General features: G+C 36.9%; 1 protein-coding gene across 2 annotated transcripts in view; it reads left to right on the top strand.

Moving 5' to 3' along the window:
* iffo2b (intermediate filament family orphan 2b) overlaps nucleotides 1–16144 on the top strand; it is a 35614-nt gene extending 19470 nt beyond the window's left edge. For both annotated transcript variants that reach the window (XM_073031946.1, XM_073031945.1), the window contains exons 4-9: nucleotides 4033–4173; nucleotides 4567–4733; nucleotides 9794–9914; nucleotides 10994–11083; nucleotides 11244–11374; nucleotides 12176–16144. In XM_073031946.1, coding sequence (XP_072888047.1) covers nucleotides 4033–4173; nucleotides 4567–4733; nucleotides 9794–9914; nucleotides 10994–11083; nucleotides 11244–11374; nucleotides 12176–12281 — 756 coding nt within the window. In that variant the 3' untranslated portion in view covers nucleotides 12282–16144. The remainder of the gene's footprint in view (nucleotides 1–4032; nucleotides 4174–4566; nucleotides 4734–9793; nucleotides 9915–10993; nucleotides 11084–11243; nucleotides 11375–12175) is intronic.
* Nucleotides 16145–19505: the final 3361 nt, after the last annotated feature.

Here is a 19505-nt window from a genome sequence, read left to right as displayed (position 1 = left end):
GCAGGTGTCCCACGTTGTAATATGAGATATTTACACAGAAAGATATTACACGTGAGGATTTTTTTAACTTTTAATTAAATCCATATGGTAACAAAAACAAATACATATTGCAAATGCTTTTTTTCGAACCGTGCCCGTAACGCGGCTACTTTTAAATATACGTTGCGTATACTTCTTTACTGAACAACATTCCAATATCTCCTAACACTTGGTAAAAAATATATATACTGCAGCCTACCAGGAAAAGTTATTGATCACCTTTAACTCAAAAGCAGCGTTCGCTCAGATCCAAAGCCGCACGCGTAATGCGCTCCCTCCCTCCGTCCCGTTTCATCGCAAACCGGCATTTTCCCACAAGACACCGCGAAACCGGATGTGACGTCATAGCATCCCGCGATGTAGTACAGAAAACAAATATAGTTAAAACTCTTCTAACTTTAACTAGAAAATGAATTACTAAGCGAAAATATTATAAACTAAGTAACTGCCATAAGGCAGCACAATGCTTCGAGTGTTTTCCATGTTGATGAGGGTGAGTACAAATGACTGATTTACAATAATTTAATTGTGAAAGTGCGCTTGATTTATCGTACAATTTCATTGGACCTCTGTGAACTACTCATCAATTTTATTGGTCTACTGTTATGAGGCAAAATGTTTACGAGGCGGCATGAAAAAAATCATGTATTAGCCGCTCCGGATTAAAGGCCGCAAAGTTCAAAGCTGTTCAAAATGTGGGAAAAAAGTAGCGGCTTAAAATCCGGAATCTACGGTACCTGCCTTTTCTCTGCATCCACTGATACAGTCAATTAACACAAACCTTCAATGTCAAATCATAAATTGACTTCAAGTCCATTGCTGTCTGTGGAATAGCGTACAAAACCTACTGTAGAAGGTTTTCCTAACTTTATAGATTAAAGATATGAGCTTGGTATTGGCAAGTGGATCTTTGAACAGGAGCATGGGGAGATCGTGACCATTACATGGATGTGTGTCAATATTTATGTTCCACACGTCTCTTCTCACCTTAGTTCAGCTTGTCTCTGCTGACTGCTGTATTTCTATATTATTTCATGTACTTATCTAGCTTCTCCTTAAATAGTACTGATCTATTTGCTGCAATTACTTCAAGTTCTTTTTTTCTTACTGCTCTTAAAATAACTTATTCCTGAATTAGAACATTGAACAGTGCGGCACAGGAACAGGCCCCTCGGCCCACAATGTTGTGCTGAACTAAAAGAAATTAGTAATCAAATCGCCAACTAAACTAATTGCTTCTGCCTATGCAGTGTCTATATCCTTATATTTTCTGCACTTTCATGTGCCTATCGAAGAGACTGATGAATGCCATCATCACCTTGGGCTCTGCCTTGCACATCTCCTTTGAATTTACCCCTTCTCACCTTAAATTCATGCTCAGGGTAATTTAACCCTGGGAAAAGGGTTGCCTATCTATGCCTCTCGTAATCTCATACATTTCAATCAGATCTCCTCCCAGCCCCCACTGCCCCAGAGAAAACAACCCATGTTTGTTCAACCTCTCTTTATGGTACGTGCCCTCTAATCCAGACAGCATCCTGGTAAACCTCTTCCGTGCCCTACTCTAAAGCCTCAATATCCTTCTTATAATAGAAAGATACTTTCTATATAAATGTTTTTTTTAATCATTGAATGACTAAGATTTGTGAAATCATAGAAAACTTATAAAACCTGTAACTTTAGCCTGTGCTGTCACCAGATTTTTTTAAAAAAGAGAGCCATGCAACCTGATTCCACCTTCCAACACTAGTTGGTAGCCCTATAAGTCACAATTACTTTTAAATCTCTGACCTTGTGCAAAAGGAAGTAGATCTTTCCCATTTAGTTTACCTATCTCAGTTAAGTCTGTTATGTATTTCCACAAATCATTGTGTAGAGAGCAGGAAAGGTCAATAAAGTAGTTAAAAAGTATATCCTCCCTATAATAGCCAAGAATCAGAATATAAGATCCTATAGTATGATCACCACAATAGTCCAATATACCCTCAAGGTGTGGCTGAACTGATGAAATACACAGCTCTAATTCAATTTCCCCACTCATGTATTTTTTTAAATTCAGGAAAAGAATTCCTTTAACTAACTTATTGACTCGTGATGTCACTGGGAGTTCATTCAGTCTGCTGACAGATTTCAGAATGTTAAATCTGAGAATTAACACTTATTTTTGATCCTTTTTTTAAAAAAGACTTCCTTTCACCACAGCTTTTCCTGTCTAATGAAAAGCATGATGTTTTTCCTTAGTAGTTGAATGGATTACTAATTGGGCAAGACCATGATTAGCTCACTCTTTGTGCTGCTCCCAGTGAGGAAACAGCTGTTGTTCAGGCTGTGAAGGAAAACTCAGTTGCTCTTGTGCAAGAGAGCAAAATGCACCTCATCTGCATACTACCACCCTGGTGCTCTTTGCCGATTTTGTTTTACTTTTCAAAAGCAAGTACAATAAAATATATTTAACATAAACTATCATCAGAAAGCTGAAGTTGCACTGAAACTGGAACTAGTGCAGTGTTATCACTTGGAAATGATACCCACTGTGTGGTTTCCCACATGGATGATTCAAGGCCACATCTTGTTGCAAACAAACAAATTTGATTTCTTCATGCAGTTTTAATGTTGGAAAAGTATTGATAGTACATTTTGAAGTTGAATATATCTATGTTGCTGAGAGAAAGTCTAGAGAGGAGATTCAAGCTGAAGATTGTGTGAGCTAATCATCTGAACAAAATTAGTGACAAGAAAGCTCAGCAGATGAAGAATTGTGTTTGACTGGATAATCTAGATAGAAGGTAGAACTTTTATTAAAACATCATGTATCAAGTAAAGTACTAGTGGTTAAATTTGTATTAACAGAAGCATCAACTATTATGATGTCATTTTGGATCAGGCAGTTACTGTATCTTGAGTAAAATCCAAGAAATTTCCATGATCTGGAACTCTCATTAGTGTCACTTGACTAGTCGAGACTCCAGATGGTTATATAGTATGTCTGACATTTCTAACTACAGACACAGTAATAATAGTGTACAGGATTTTATTGAGGTTGAAACATATTTATTCTGAAGCAAAATTTAGTAAATGCAACCACATATTTTGGGGGGGAAATTTCATATTTCAGCCACCTTTACCTAACTGCTGTACATCAAGATGCATTTGAAGGCAAAATCAAATAGATTCCCCACCCCCAACCCTTCTTGGAAGGAAGTAGATGTGCCAGTTGTTAAGCCTGATGATTGATGTCTTCCTGGAATTTTTTTCTGGCATGGACTTCTCATTTTGGATCTGAAAGTCTGTTGTTTAGTTTTTGTCTGGTAGTTTTCAAAGAAATTGATGCAAGACTGGAGGTTATGAATAGAGATTTTATAAATAGCGACGTGGAAACTAGACTTATGGTTTAAGAAATGCCGCCTAATCAAGGAATGTTTACAATGTATGATAAAAATGAAAAACTACTATTGTGTTAAGGGCAGCATTTGTGAAGTAGTTGGATATAGTGATGTTCCATAGGTGTTTGATTCAGTTGGTAATCTAATTGACAGTTTGACTAGGAATTTCATAATACAATTGTTTTAACTTAGTCAGTATAGATAACTAGCCCTGTAAATACAAGATCTTCATGGTTTTTTCTATCCACAAAGAATTCAATTTTGATCTTCACCAGTGGTCCAATTCTTCCCATTTACTTCCCCACCCCTCCTCTCCATACCAGAACCCCACTCCCCACCCACCCTTCCCTCGATATTGCTTCCTCTACCTCATCACTATTCCTTCTATAGCTGATATTGCAAATCACAGAAATAAAGTTACCAGGTTACTGTCTGTGTTATTGTTATACTTGTGAAGCTAAAGAAGTGGTTTTGTAAAGTTTGAATTCATTTTGAACAGATGTCATATAGATTGATGAATGGCAGATCGTGCAATTATTTAAAATTTTTAAATTTACATCAGGCTTAATTTTGTCAAAGGTTTTATGAGCCTTCTTCCATGTCATTTCAGCAAATGTCTGACTTGGATACCAAGATTCAAGAGAAAGCTATGAAAGTGGATATGGATATCTGTCGCAGAATTGACATCACAGCCAAACTCTGCGACGTGGCACAACAGCGAAATTCTGAGGACATGAGCAAGATGTTTCAGGTAAATGGAACTATTAAAATTAAGTTGATGTGCACATGAATAAAAGATTTTTAAATCAGTGACTGACAGATCAATACGTTTGCTGCACGGAGTGAGTTAATATATCGTACAAATAATGACTTATAATGGAAGTATTTATTATTATTACGAAATTGGTAGAAACTCTCCTCTGTAGTAGTATTAATCAAATCTTTACAGGGAGTTTGGTCTCAACTCGCGTAGCCCATCTGAAATTCATTCCTGTGTGCCATTCTTTAATCAGTATGTTAATCTGTCTTCTATTCCTGCTACTATACTCTCCAGCATTGGACCACTGGGAGTATTCAGTAATTGCTACCATTGTTACTACTTGGGATTCTGTTTTTGACTCTTTCTGCTCTTTAATCTACTAAGGTGACAACTGTCAGCAAAAAGAAGGAGAAAGAGAAAGAGAAAGAGAAAAAGCCCACGTGCGATGATGAGAGCTCTGAAACTGATGGAGATACCACACGGCATTCTGATGATGACGTGAGCACATCCCTAAATATAACTGATGAAATGAAGCGAATGCTCAATCAGCTGTAAGTAATGGTTTCATCTGATCAGTTAATGTACTTAACATGCATTTACCATTTTTCCTTTGTGTCTAATGACAAAGCAGCTTTCTCATTAATTTTATGTCATTATCTAGAGGAGGATTGGAAGGACTATCCTTTGTAGTCAATTTAAACATTTCAATTCTTTCATTGCTTATTATAGGCAATTTAGCTAAGATTAGCATACTAAAGAACAGAAGATAGCAGTAATTCTTAAAACAATAATATAACATAGTGATCTACTCGTAAGAGGCTATTTGCAACATATGGCACCATGGTAGCATAGTAGTTAGCATGACGCTATTACAGCTCAGAGTGTTGAAGTTCAGAATTCTTCTGTAAGGAGTCTGTACGTCTTCCCTGTGGAATGTGTGGGTTAGGGTTAGGCTCTGGGTCCTCCCACAGTCCAAAGATGCACCAGGTAGGTTAATTAGTCATTGTAAATTGTTCCTCAATTAGGCCAGGGTTAAATCAGGGGTTGTGGGGCATTGTTAAGGGTCTAGCAATTAGCAATGTACCATCTCTTTACATTTGATCTTCTAAAATGCAACACCTCACACATGCCTGGATTAACTGTTGTAAAAGAAAAAAAATCTTATGGGGTACTTTCTATTCTATATCTTCCTGCATAGATGTATTCTTGGTGATCATTTGCCTGGTGGGGATTTAAATTCACCCTGGTCAGTGTTCTAAAGACTAGTGACAATCTTGTTGGGGGAGGAAAGTCTATTAATCTTCCAAGGTGGCTTTGTAGTGATGGAAGATTAGAATTAAATCCATCCTATGCCAGACATTGAAATGCAGCACTGAATCAAAATATCCATTGATCACGCAACACAGAATAATTAGCAAATCCAGGTCATTGATCAAACTTGGAACTGGAACTAGAATTGTGAAACTTCCAGTAAATTCACATGCTTCAATTTAGTTTTCATGTTAAAGCAACTTAAGTTGTCATGAATCAACTAGACTGTGACAACTTGCATTTGTTTCCCAATCAGACCTTGTGTACTTGCACAAGGAGAGCAGCATGGTTCCAGTTAATGAACAATTCTAAAATTTGTTCAGAATTGTCAATTTTATACAAATATTAATTCATTGAAATCTTGTTCATCTTCTAATCTCTTATTAGCATACATAGAATTAAAATTATGATACATTTTTACAGCTATCAGTAGCCAATATAAACTACATGCTTTATTTGGTTTTTTTTTTGCTTTATTTGCTTTTGATCTGATCAAAAGTGACCAACTATACCTTAGTTTAATAAAGAGTAATTGTTTTAATCCTTCATTAGCAGAATTATCTCATCTGGCCTGCTCATGTCTTTGCTACTTCATACTGTTCAAAGAAGAATTTATTTGTCCAAGGACTTTGTTCTGTACAGCGGCACACCATTTAATGCTTGGCATGCCACAGCTTCCACTGGGTGATCCTGAATGAATATACAGCAGGAGCCATACTTGTTCCGCACTAACAGTTTATACTTTTAGCTGAGTAAACCCAAAGTAGTCGCCAAAACAAAAATGTCTCTTTGACTAAACTGCCTGGATGTTAGAGCAATTTCCATTTATTAACATCTAACAAGGATAAAGTTGTCTCAAACAAATAAAGGCACTACATGTGGCTTTTTCAGCGTTTTGTTGGAGCTTTATCGCAAAGTTGATGGGTTACTGCTTACATCAAACGTCCTAGTGACAAAAGGATGTATTTCTTTAACTAGCTTTATGTAACTGGAATATTGCGAAACAATAAGGTTATATTCCGTACATAGTGAGAGGGCATAGGCTAGTTCCCTGAATGGTTGCTGGCTGTCTAGTTACAGATTAGAAGTATGGGATTTAATATGGACATAATTAGTATACATTAATTGCAAAAAAAAAGCTTTGGGCATCTGGCAGTACTCTATTTCTGTTCCCACAGATGAAGCTTGATCTGTTCAGTATTTTCTGTTTTTATTTTATTTCTGCCAATTTGTCTAAAAAAGAGGAAAATTCTATTTTCTGACACAATACTGTCAATATTATTTGCTTGCAGGCAGATCAAAATTATGCAATGTGAAAGAAATTTAGAAGTTATACAAATGCAGTAAAACAGTGATTTGTTGGAAAATCTATAGCAGTCTGATGTAGATGTGAATAGAAATAAGCCAAGTACAGGGCATTATTTATTTTTGGATCTTTGCTATAGAAAGGGTATTGGAATAGAGGTAGTCCCTGAGTTATGAACGTCCTACTTACGAACAACTCGTACTTACGAACCGAGGAAGGAGAACACCGTCCGCCATTTTAAGTCAGATTGCAACGTTGTCCGCCATTTTAAGTCGTTGCCATTGACACTGTGTTGAATGTGTAACTTTGTAGTTGGCTTAAATTTTTCTTAGCAAGGTTCACCCTGACCCCACCCCGCCTTTTCCGGTCAGCTGGTGGCGCAGTGAGATCAGCGCCGGGCTCGAGAACACAGGTTCCCGAGTTTGATCCAGTGACAAACCACTCCCGAGTGCGCTCTCCCATTCGTGCTGGGTTGATGTCGAGTTCGTAACTTGACCTCGTATAAAAAACACTGCCACCTCCAGTTTAAATTCCCACGCGGAATATTGTGGAGGATCAAATACCCAAACCCAGCACAGGCCCCCACTTGTCCTAGTTAACCTGTCTCAGTGCGGTGGACTTTAGGACCCGAGGAATTCAGTGTGGTGGTCCTTAGGACCCAGCGGAGCTCAGGAGCCAGTGAAGCTCGAGACCCATCCCCCGCAGTGTTTCTGTTCTGTTGACGGGAAGCAATCACGATTGAAAATAAAGTGGAAATAATAAAATGTTTGGAAAGAGGTGAAACGCTATCGGTCATTGGAAAAGCGTTAGGCTACAGTCGGTCAACGATCAGAACAATTTTAAAGGATAAAATGAGAAGAATGGAACATGTAAAAGGCCCTGCCCCGATGAAAGCTACAATCATTACTAAGCAACGCAGTGGTTTAATTATTGGAATACATATGTTTCTTAAGTGTTTTATATGCATAGAAAGGTAAAATTTATACTATATACTAAGACAAACGTTTGACTGACACTAAACAATACCGGATGTACTTGTTCCGACTTACGTACAAATCCGGCTTAAAGACGGACTCTGGAACGGAACTCGTTCGTAACCCAGGGAATGCCTGTAATAAAAATTGCAGAACAATTTCATTAGGCTGACAACTGTGATGAGAGTCTTGTAACGGGGGGGGGGGGGTATTTGTGGTGGGACAGACAATTATTGACATGCTCTCTAGTTTTGAAACTGGGAGGTCAAATGGTGAGATTTTTCCACTAGTCAAATTGGGAGTATTGGGGCTTTGCAAAATTGAGATCTTAAATTAATTTTTGTTGAGATAGAGGTAATGCAATTGATGTGGTGAATGTAGATTTTAAGGAAGTGATTACATTGCCACACTAAACTGCTAACTAGTTTAACTAATTGAAATGGAATAAGGAGGAGTCCAAGCAGCATGCAAACAATTTAACATAAATTAAAAAAGACACTCAAGAGTTGAGATGAATGTTTGATTTTCATATTGGAATATGGTATGAAATAGAGCTGCCCAGGGCTTTCCTACAGAAAATAAGTGGCTCTTTTCTGTTATTTTTTACATTTAATCATAAAATTATGATCAAATAGTCCCATTCCTCTTCTCATTCCTTATAGTCTTGTGAACATTTCCCTTTTGCCTTTTTAATTCCCTTTTGGAATGTTATTTAATCGGCTTCCACCTGTGCTTTCTGAATTGTAATCATTTGCTACATGAAAACTACAATTTAGACCTTCTAGTTATTTTAACAATTCCCTCTGGCTATGGGTGCTTTTGCCATTGCGAGCAGTTGGCCCCTGTTAATTTACCTGTAAAACTATTGAATCATTAATTTTCCCTATGCTCTTCTAAACAGGACAATCATTGTTTCTGTGAACAGATTTTGTGAGAGAAATATTGCATCCATGCTATTGTTCTGGTAAATTTCCACCACATACTCAATACTCCCTAAACCCCAGTGCTCTGCAGTGATTTATGAGGATTCAAGATCTTTCTTTTGTGCTGATTAGCAAGCAAAGATAATTAGGAAGACATTTTTATCTCTTTACAATTTCTTTACAGGCATCCTCAGATGTCTCCATCTTTGTAACCAACCCCTCTAAAATGATTAGTTTAGATTATATAACCTTTTCATTTAACCTACAGAAATAAATTACTTTGCACATCCTTCATTTAAACTTCACCTACCAACTACATTTCATCAACCTGGTTTTCTTAAGTTCTTCTACTGTCCTCATTGTTCAATATTTATGAATTATGTTACCTATAGGCTTAGAAATTATCCAGTCTATACTCCCAAGTCAAAGCTTTTGGTGAATATTACAAAACTGACCTCTGAGTCTGGAAAGATGGTAGTTTACTTTCTGTTAATAGTCAGCTAATAATTTAGACAAGAAGAGCTGAAGTCCATCTAAGTTAAGATCATTTAAAGTCAGGGTTTAAAATCTGGACATTCAAAGCAGGTATTGGTAAAAGTTGTCATTGTAAATATCCTTTAAATCTTGTATTGAAGGAAATCTATGGTTCTATTCAGTAGTTCTTACAAATGTCAATGTCACCTATACCTCGAATCTAATGTTGCATGCATTTTAAGAATTAATGTTACATTGCTCACCCTTTTATTAAAAGGAGCTTTGTTAATTTTCCATTTTTCTGGAGTTTGACCGATATCCGTTTCTACTTGAACACCAAGTAATTTTAGGATATTTCCTCTTTCCTAGGAATGTCTTTCATTATGTCCTTGTCTATGATCTTTTAAATCAGTTTATTCAAAATAGTAATTTTGATACCCGCCCCCTACCCCTAATACCTCTCATGCCCTCCCTTGAATGCCAGAAAATTGGTTGCTAGATGCTAAATTTAGTTCCATCCTTAAGTTAATTCTTGCTAACACTTCTATTGGAGAAAATGTAGAATACGCATTGTTTTACTTTTACATGTGTCTGGAATTAATATTTTGTATGTTTTTCTCCAGGCGAGAGACATTTGACTTTGAAGATGATTGTGATAGTTTGAGCTGGGAGGAAAATGAAGAGACTTTACTACTATGGGAAGATTTCTCAGAGTACACAAACATTGTGGAACCTCCTTCAGAGGTATCCTTATTTGCAAGTTAATTAAATTACTCTGGGAGGAGTTTTTTTATATAGGGCTATCAATGTATTTTTTTAACTCTCTAATCCTCCATGCTGTGTTAAGACAGTAGATTTTTGAGTGAATTGTGTGAATAGAAGGCAGGATTTCTTGTGTCTGAAATTTCATCAAAACTATTGAATATTTGTAGGCGAATACTTCTGTGCCTTTCTGCAATGTAAAAAAAAAAGCACATCCATTATTATCTCCCTTGCCTCAATGTTACTCAAATATTGATTTAGCTTTTTACCAAGTTGAACTTTCTCTAAGTATTCTGTGCATCTTGTTGATATCTCCATCTGCTATTTCTCAACAGCCAAAGCTAGGACAATGGATTCTTCCTTTCTTCTGGAGATTCTTTTTGTGACTATTAGAAAGTGAGATGAATAATCCAGGTTCTGTTTACCCCATTCTATATATACTGTACACTGAAATTTTTATCTGCAGTTAAAGTGGCAAGAAAGATAATGGACTCTTTGTATTTTTTATATTTCAGTGGCACATAAGTATTTATCCTTTGTATTTAACCCACGACCCCTTTAAATTACCTGAATGCCATGTTGTATGAAAATTACCATAGTTTCTAGCCTGTGTGCCCATGTTCTTTATGTATGAATAATGTCATTGATTACTAATTGCATCTCCAGAAGTTATTTCTGTTCTAGAATTGACATTGAGCCCTTCACACTGTTCCCCATCCCTCCACTACCAACCCAAGTGGTTTAGTTATCTCTAGATAAATTTAACAATAATAAGAAATGGAGGAATAAACCTGTACTACTCTCAGGTTTCAATTTTAAAATTAGAGATTCCTGATCATAATGCTAGGACTGAAAGACTAGTTCTTCCTATTGTGTTGTGATTTGATAAAAGAAATTCTTCTTTGTGCATGCTAATTGGTGACCTTGTGTTTGTCATCTCAACTCAATCACTTAGTACAGAGTATGTCAATGTGATTGTGTAGGAATCAGTCCTTTAATATTTTGTGGATTTTGGTGAAGAGTAGTTAAGCGTGTGTTGATGTTTGTTTTTCCTTTTAAAGGATGAAACATTGGAAACAGTGATCAAAGAAACTGAATCACTTTTCAAGACGAGAGAAAAGGAATATCAAGAAACTATTGACCAAATAGAGGTAAAATTGTTTTAGTAAACTTCATGTGTTGCTCAAAAGTTTTACATATCAGTAACAACACCGAGTCCGTTTGCTGCTGAACAGCCCATTTCTATTTGCATTATATATAAACTACCTTTTTTATTTCAAGTCCCTGACTGCATCTTTCTTTTTGGTATAGCTGGAGCTGACTAGTGCCAAAAGTGATATGAACCGTCACCTCCATGAATATATGGAAATGTGCAGCATGAAGCGTGGCTTAGATGTTCAGATGGAAACCTGTCGTCGGCTCATTAAACAGTCAGGAGGCAGGTAAGAGAATCCATTTTGAAATTTGCATGAACTTTGTAAGTGCAACAAATTTTAAAAGTCACAGACATACACCACAGTAAGCATACTACAGCTGCAATCTAGTTCGTTGATTTGACTTCAAGTGCTGGATGTGTGATTAATGAGGACTTTTCAGTGCTGCTGTGTCTGGATATTAGGGAATAGCTGAAATTTACTGTATTCAGCACTTTTTCCTCACAGAAGGATCAAGACTGGGAAAAATTGGGTGAACAAGCACAATCCTATAGCTTTTTGCCTTTCATGGAAAAATGCTTTCGAGTAAGATACCGCCTTCTGTAAATTGCCTATATAAAAAAAAGGCATCTCCCAGCAGCCATCAAAGAGATGAGAGAAGCTAGGATTCTTTTCCTTAGAGAAAAGAAGGGGGATTGAAATGATGCTCAAAATGCTTCGGTTCTTTAGAGTGTAAATGAGGACTAAGGGAAAATGACCAGAGGATAATGACTTCATATAATGGTAAATGGAGCTGAGGGAATGACATTTTTTAAATGAAATGTGCCATCTGAAAAACTGGTGAGAAAAGATTCACTGTACCTGTTTAAAAAGAATTAGATTAATATTTGAAGGGAAATGTTTGCAGCAGTTTAGCTAAAAAGTGATAGAGTGGAATTCAATATAAAGTACCAGTACAGGAATAGTCAGCTATCTGTGCTGTAGGATTTAGTGTGTGATTTAAACAACTTTTTACATTTAAGTTAAAATTGATTCTTTTTTTCTCTTTTTGTTTCTCATCCCTTTCATTACCCTATTCCTTCTGAACAGAAACTCCCCGTCATTCAGTTCTGCAGCAAGTAGTGACTCAGGAAATACAGATGATATCACAGATGAACTTGAGCGTGATGGGGAAGGTGATAGTTCTGTGAGCTGATGAATGGATACAGATGAAATGGACTCAATCTGCCTGTACCCACAGCAATCACCTTTTAACCCTATTTTTGCTACGGTGCAAAGGGCTTTGTTCATACAGATATATATAGTGAAGCCCTACGTGTTGGTGCTGTACATTTGTATAGTTGTACAGAATATCATTGAACAGAATTTGAAAAGCAATGATGACTTTCCACCTGGTGCAGAAACCCACCACGATAACTACTATGCAAGTGGCTTGCCTTACACATCGAGAGCCTTCATCTTGTTGAAGGAGCTAAACTCCACAGCATTTTGAAAGAATGATTAAGTATCTTTGAAATGCATGTGGTAGCTGATAAATAAATATTGTATGGGTTAAGGAAGTGGATTACTTACATTGTTTGTTCATGCTATTTGATAGATAGGATCAGCAAGGGCCTTTCTGGGTTTCTGCATATCCTTAATGTAAAGTGTTTGAATCTGATTAAACTGCTGTAACTAATTATGTAATTACTGAAACAGTGTGAACTGTCTGATGTGGTCTATTCATTATGCACTGGAAGTTAGTAACACCATAAAGCTCTTCTGCCATTATTCTCTGCAAACCGATGTTGCTGAAGAACTGGATTATGTGACTTGTACAGAATTATTATTTCACTGGGTAGTATTTAATATCCTAATATTGCCAGGGTTATGGGAATGTATGTACAAGGTTGTATTTGGGGATAAATTATTATAGAATCTACTGTATGTAGGTTGCTCTTCATATCTGAAGAACAGGATTAAATTTATAGATGGAAAACTCTATATTTTAACTAAAGGATGTCCCTTATTCTCACAAAAATATGAGAATGATAGTGCAATCAGTAGCACTTTGAATATACCTCTCTGAATTGTTTAACTTCATCACTACAGTCTGAGATTCTGGAAAGGGGTTAGATGGAGTCTACATAAAGCTGTACAGAATGGGAACTAATTTTAGTGTCTAATTCGGGACCATGAATAATTGATGATTTATGCTTCTGTAAATTTAGCATTTTGCATCAATTACAATCTGTGGAATCCTTCAATTCAGTTTTAAACAGAACTAGGATACCTCAAGGTCCTATTATTTATGGATAAGGATAATTTTAAAAGAATGTTCTAATGCATTGTCCACTAACCAGTAATGGCTTCATGTAGTATATTGCTTCACTGATAGGACTTTGGATGTTAATGATCCAGAACTAGGTTATACTACAGATAGTTAAGCTTAGTCATTTATCTTGCAAGCAACAGATCTTTCTGATAGAGTGAAATGGAAGAATGTTGGTTCCCTATAGTCTTTTGCCCTTCATTAATTTACCTTGCATAATATTTGTTTGTAAAATGAGTATTTGATTGTTCAAACTGTATTTCTGTACTCAGGGTGTGCTTTTGTTAAAGCAAAGGCACTGACATATTACCAGAGTTTAAAAACTGGCCATATATTTATCAGTAACACCCTGTTTTGGGAAACATATCGTGAAAAAAGATGCTACTGAAATATAAAATTAAAGTGCTTTGTTTTTAATGACTACCCACCACCAATTGTTTCCATTTGAAATTTATACTTTTTCTCATATTTTGAGAAATTAAGTGAGCAAGTGGCTAATTTTCAGTTGGTGTTGATGGGCTTATTCCAGAATATTGGAAAATTGGGTGGATCTTTGGGAACTTTGCTTTTATCTCTGTGAATTTCTGTGGGTTTTTATCAGTATTAAATCATGAGAAGAAAATTACAATGATTGGATTAGATTCTAGGAATTAAGTCCTTTTTCATTAAAACCCTTCCTGTATGAGATGTAAATCAATTAACATAATTAAAGGAGCTAATCTAATAGGGAACTATTCTTAGGCGTTTTTTTGCTTGATGCGATCTCATCTTTCAAATCACTATTAAGCTCCATTCTTCAAAACAATTTATGTTAGAGCAAAAACGGTACAGTAGATTAAAATGGTGTCCTCACTGGTTCTAATGTCATGATTGATAGTATCAAGCTTTAAAGGTGGTTAAAAGATGGAAATGGACTCTAATGCAATAGATGGTACTCAGCTCCTTTTGTTGGAGCCTCTGGAACATTGCATCAAATTAAAGGCACAGGAGAAACTCCTTTACTCTACACCTAGTTTTTTAAAATCTTACCTAGAGGAATGCTGACATTGTAGCCAAAAGAAATGTTTAGCCATCTTGAAAATAGCCATATTATAACAAGATATGGTAATTGGCCGAGAAAAGCAAGTTTCTTGAAGTGTTAAAGAAGCTGCAATACATGTAGTTTACCTATTTATAAGTATTTATATTTGATCTTTGAATTGAAAGATGTAAATTTAAAGGACCCGTAAATGATGGTTCCGTATTATAGATTCTATCATCTTTAAATATTGGTGACTCTGTAAGTAAATGAAAGTGTCTCCTGCATTTTTTTCTCATGGAAATATGCATTTGTGTCATGTGGAAACTCAGGTGAGCAAAGTATTTCCATATATATATTTAATCTACATGATGGGATGTAGATGATACTAAAAATTCTGGCTTTCACTGTCAATTCTTCATTGCCCCTGAGCTGAGAAGGCACTCAACAGCTAACCAAATTGGTGGGGCTGGAATCATGAGATTAAAAACAACAGATTTCCTTCTCTGAAGGCATTAGTGAACCACAAGGGTTTTTATGACAATCTGGTAGATTCACAATTATCATAACAATTACTGGTGCTTTGTTTCAGATTTGTTTAATTGAAATTACGTTTCCCAATGATCATGGTGGGATTCAAACTTGTGTTTCGGGATCAATGGTTCAGTCTTCAGTATACAAGTCAAATAATGTAACCAGTATGCTATCTTACCCTATCAAATGTCTATTTACATTATTCAATTTACCCACAGATTTAAATATTAAAATAGGATAAATTTAATCAACCTGTCTTGAAACAGTCTTGTATATATGTGGGATAATTTGCAAATTTGTTTTAATTCACTTGTGCCTTGATGGTGTTGTTTTTTTTTGTTATTTAGGGGTCTCAACTTATCCAGCTAGATGACAATTTTACAAGTTTTCTGTTGGAGACGGAGAGAAAAGTATCATCTATAAAGACACAGCTAGATCTAAGGTAGTTACCTACTGGTAACAGGACCAGGGTTACAGTCATAATCTATAAAACGGCCTGGGCCACAGCTTTCTTTTATTGGCAATGGGCCAGGATACTTCAAATATGGCAGGCAAAACCAAAGTCAAAGCTTTCACCTGTAGAAGACAGAGCAGCTTCATAGACTTCATGTGTCTGAGACAGTCAGGGACACACCTTCATCAATAGAAGGTATGATCAAGGTTCAGATCGGGGTTTTTGCATCTGTAAGGGTGACAGTCAAGGTCAAGTTTGTAGTAGGTTCAAGTGAAGAAAAATCTGACCTGATGGAATCCAAACTCGTCTTCCAGCATAAACCTGCTTGGTCAGTAGTTGGACTCTGAAAGAATGAACTATTATGTTGTGAGCAGAGCAAAGATCGATAAAAGAATGTGAGACCTTATTTATTGGATGTTAATTGGCATGCTATATATCTCTGACACTCCCTCATCTGGGGCCTGTTCACTGTACAGGACATTTTTCTATGTTTTTTTTCATGGAGTTAACAAGGTGATTTGAAATTATTGTTTAATTTTGTAAATAGTTATAATGTTTATTTAAAACTGTTTCCAAGACGTTACATTTCAGAATTGTAATAGGTTATGTGATTAAATATCTTCAAAACTGGTATCTTGAAAGGGTAAAGAATTGAACAATATTGGTGTAAGAACTGATTCGACTGCTGGATACACTAATTTTGATCTCAGAAAATTCTGAAAATAAACTCTATTCTCTCCAGTTGTTGTTTCTGTGATGGTCTGTACAATTAATTTAAAAAAACTAAGAATGCTGCATATCCACTTGGTTTTGCAGATTGCAATCCAGGCAACCAAAGATCTAATGTCTTTTGTGGTTATCAATTCTCTCAATAGTTGTCCTTTTTTCCTCTAGTCCATTTTGGTACTGATGCACCATCAATAACTCTCGGAGACGGGAGGGGAACGATAGGCTTTCATTAGCTGCAAGAGACCTCGATTAGCAGCAAGAGACTACCACACAGCATCCTGGAGACTGAGGGAGGAGCAGTGCCTCCAATCGCCTTTATACAGGGGTCTGTGGGAGGAGCCACAGGAGCAGTCAGCAAAGGGGCGTGTCCAGACAGGTGTATGTAGTTCACCACAGGTACTTATGATGAGGATGATTTTGTAGAGAATACTGTTTGATCTAAGCATTTCAGATAATTTATCACCAGACTGTCAGGAGTTCTCCAATTAAACTGAGTAGGAATGGAAATTGTGAGTAAACACCAGATGACAAATTCTAACAACTGATGCCACCATGTGGTAGAGTACAAACATTAACTTCAAATTTTTACTCTTTTATGTTTACCATTTTATTTACAATTCCAGCACTTTCTGTAAATGTGGATTGAGGTAAATTACAGTATTCAAAGTGTGAATAAGTACTGTGCAAATCTGATACAAAGGTCTTAGGATACTGCAGTCATTGTGATCATCCTATTAGCAATACACTCCAGTAGATGGCTGCACAAAAAATAAAGATGGCTTCTCACACAGTGGCACATGTTTAAAATGCTGATTCATGAGTGTTGTACTTAAACATTGAGTAAAAACATTAAACAATCTGGAAATTTTGGCAGTAAGAATAAACCAAATCCAACTAGGATTGTAACAGAATAAATTTTGGGCCTCTTTTGAGATTTTGGGTTTCCTTCTGGAGCTGTGAAGCACCATGGTCTCCTGAAATCAATTTAAATTTCACTGATTTCATTTTTCAGGTAAAGTCAAAATAAACACAATACTTAAAATTCTTTCAATAGTTCAATTGACCATGTAGAAAGGATAGATTTTAAAATTGTTACAAATGATATTACATAGGGAAAGTTGGAAGCTGTTTTGTTTCCATTATAAATGCTAAAATGGTTTAAATCAAAATGTTGCTGAACATTAAACTAGTTGAACAGACTTTTCTGAGATGAGTGATGAGTAAAGGCTTAGTGTTAATGAGTTGAATCTTTGATCCATAATTTCAGGAAATCTGAACAACTTGAAAGGCAGTGCACAATATTGAGCTAATGAACACAGACCTAAAAACTTCTGTCTTCAGTGGAGTGTTAGAGAACATCTGTGAACCATTTACCCGAATGCAATACAATATCGTGAGAAACTTGAGCAAACAAGCAGTATAAACTGAATTCAGAATACAAGCATAGGGCTAATGGGTTGTATTTCATTTCAGTAAGAAGTCAACTAAACATTCTATAATCAGTACACACTATAGAAAAGAATATAAATGGAAATCGATTCTAGGTGAGTGATGTGTGAGCAGAAAGTTAGGCAATAGAACATACAACAGTACAGTACAGGAACAGGCCATTCAGCCCATAATGTTGTGCTGAACCAACTAAAAAGAAAATCAAAGACACACAAACACTAATCCTACCTATCTACACAATGTCTACATCTCTCCATCTTCCTCACATTCATGTATCTATCTAAACATCTCTTCAAAGCTTGTCATGTATTTGCTTCTACCGCCATACCAGGCAGCACATTGCAGGCATCCACCACTCAAATAAACAAAACTTACCCCTCACATCCCCTTTGAACCTAACCCCTATCACCTTCAATGCATACCCTCCAGGATTAGATAATTCAACCCTGGGAAACACATACTCCCTGTCTATCTATACTAACATAATCTTACAAACCTCTATCAGATCTCCCCTCAGCCTCTGCCTATCCAGAGAATCCAAGCTGATCTAGCCTCTCAGAATCAGGTTCTATATCACTGGCATATGTCATGAAATTTATTAGCTTTGCAACAGCAGTTCAATGCAATACATAATATAGAAGAAAAAAAATCAATTACAGTATACGTATACATAATGAATAGATTAAAAATTGTGCAACAACAAACAATATTCATTCAAAAAGTGAGGCAGTGTTCACGGAATCAATGTCCATTTAGGAAATGGATGGCAGAGGGGAAGAAGCTGTTCCTGAATCGCTGAGTGTGTGCCTTCAGACTTCTGCACCTCCTTCCTGATGGTAACAATGAGAAAAGGGCATGCCCTGGGTTCTGGGGGTCCTTAATAATGCCTTTCTGAGACACCAGTCCTTGAAGATAGACAATAGACAATAGGTGCAGAAGTCGACCATTCGGCCCTTCGAGCCTGCACCGCCATTTTGAGATCATGGCTGATCAACTACTATCAATACCCGGTTCCTGCCTTGTCCCCATATCCGTTGATTCCCCTATCCATAAGATACCTATCTAGCTCCTTGAAAGCATCCAGAGAATTGGCCTCCACTACCTTCCGAGGCAGTACATTCCAGACCCCCACAACTCTCTGGGAGAAGAAGTTTTTCCTTAAATCTGTCCTAAATGACCTACCCCTTATTCTCAAACCATGCCCTCTGGTACTGGACTCTCCCAGCATCTGGAACATATTTCCTGCCTCTATCTTGTCCAATCCCTTAATAATCTTGTATGTTTCAATCAGATCCCCTCTCAATCTCCTTAATTCCAGCGTGTACAAGCCCAGTCTCTCTAACCTCTCTGCGTAAGACAGTCCAGACATCCCAGGAATTAACCTCGTGAATCTACGCTGCACTTCCTCTACAGCCAGGATGTCCTTCCTTAACCCTGGAGACCAAAACTGTACACAATACTCCAGGTGTGGTCTCACCAGGGCTCTGTACAAATGCAAGAGGATTTCCTTGTTCTTGTACTCAATTCCCTTTGTAATAAAGGCCAACATTCCATTAGCCTTCACTGCCTGCTGCACTTGCTCATTCACCTTCAGTGACTGATGAACAAGGACTCCGAGATCTCTTTGTATTTCTCCCTTACCTAACTCTACACCGTTCAGATAATAATCTGCCTTCCTGTTCTTACTCCCAAAGTGGATAACCTCATACTTATTCACATTAAACATCATCTGCCAAGTATCTGCCCACTCACCCAGCCTATCCAAGTCACCCTGAATTCTCCTAACATCCTCATCACATGTCACCCTGCCACCCAGCTTAGTATCATCAGCAAATTTGCTGATGTTATTTTCAATGCCTTCATCCAAATCGTTGACGTAAATTGTAAACAGCTGTGGTCCCAATACCGAGCCCTGTGGCACCCC

This window comes from Hemitrygon akajei, chromosome 29, assembly GCF_048418815.1.
Source record: "Hemitrygon akajei chromosome 29, sHemAka1.3, whole genome shotgun sequence".
In the NCBI taxonomy this organism is placed as follows: domain Eukaryota; kingdom Metazoa; phylum Chordata; class Chondrichthyes; order Myliobatiformes; family Dasyatidae; genus Hemitrygon; species Hemitrygon akajei.
The sequence above is the reverse complement of the archived record's forward strand: the minus strand, read 5'-3'. Positions and strand labels throughout refer to the sequence as shown.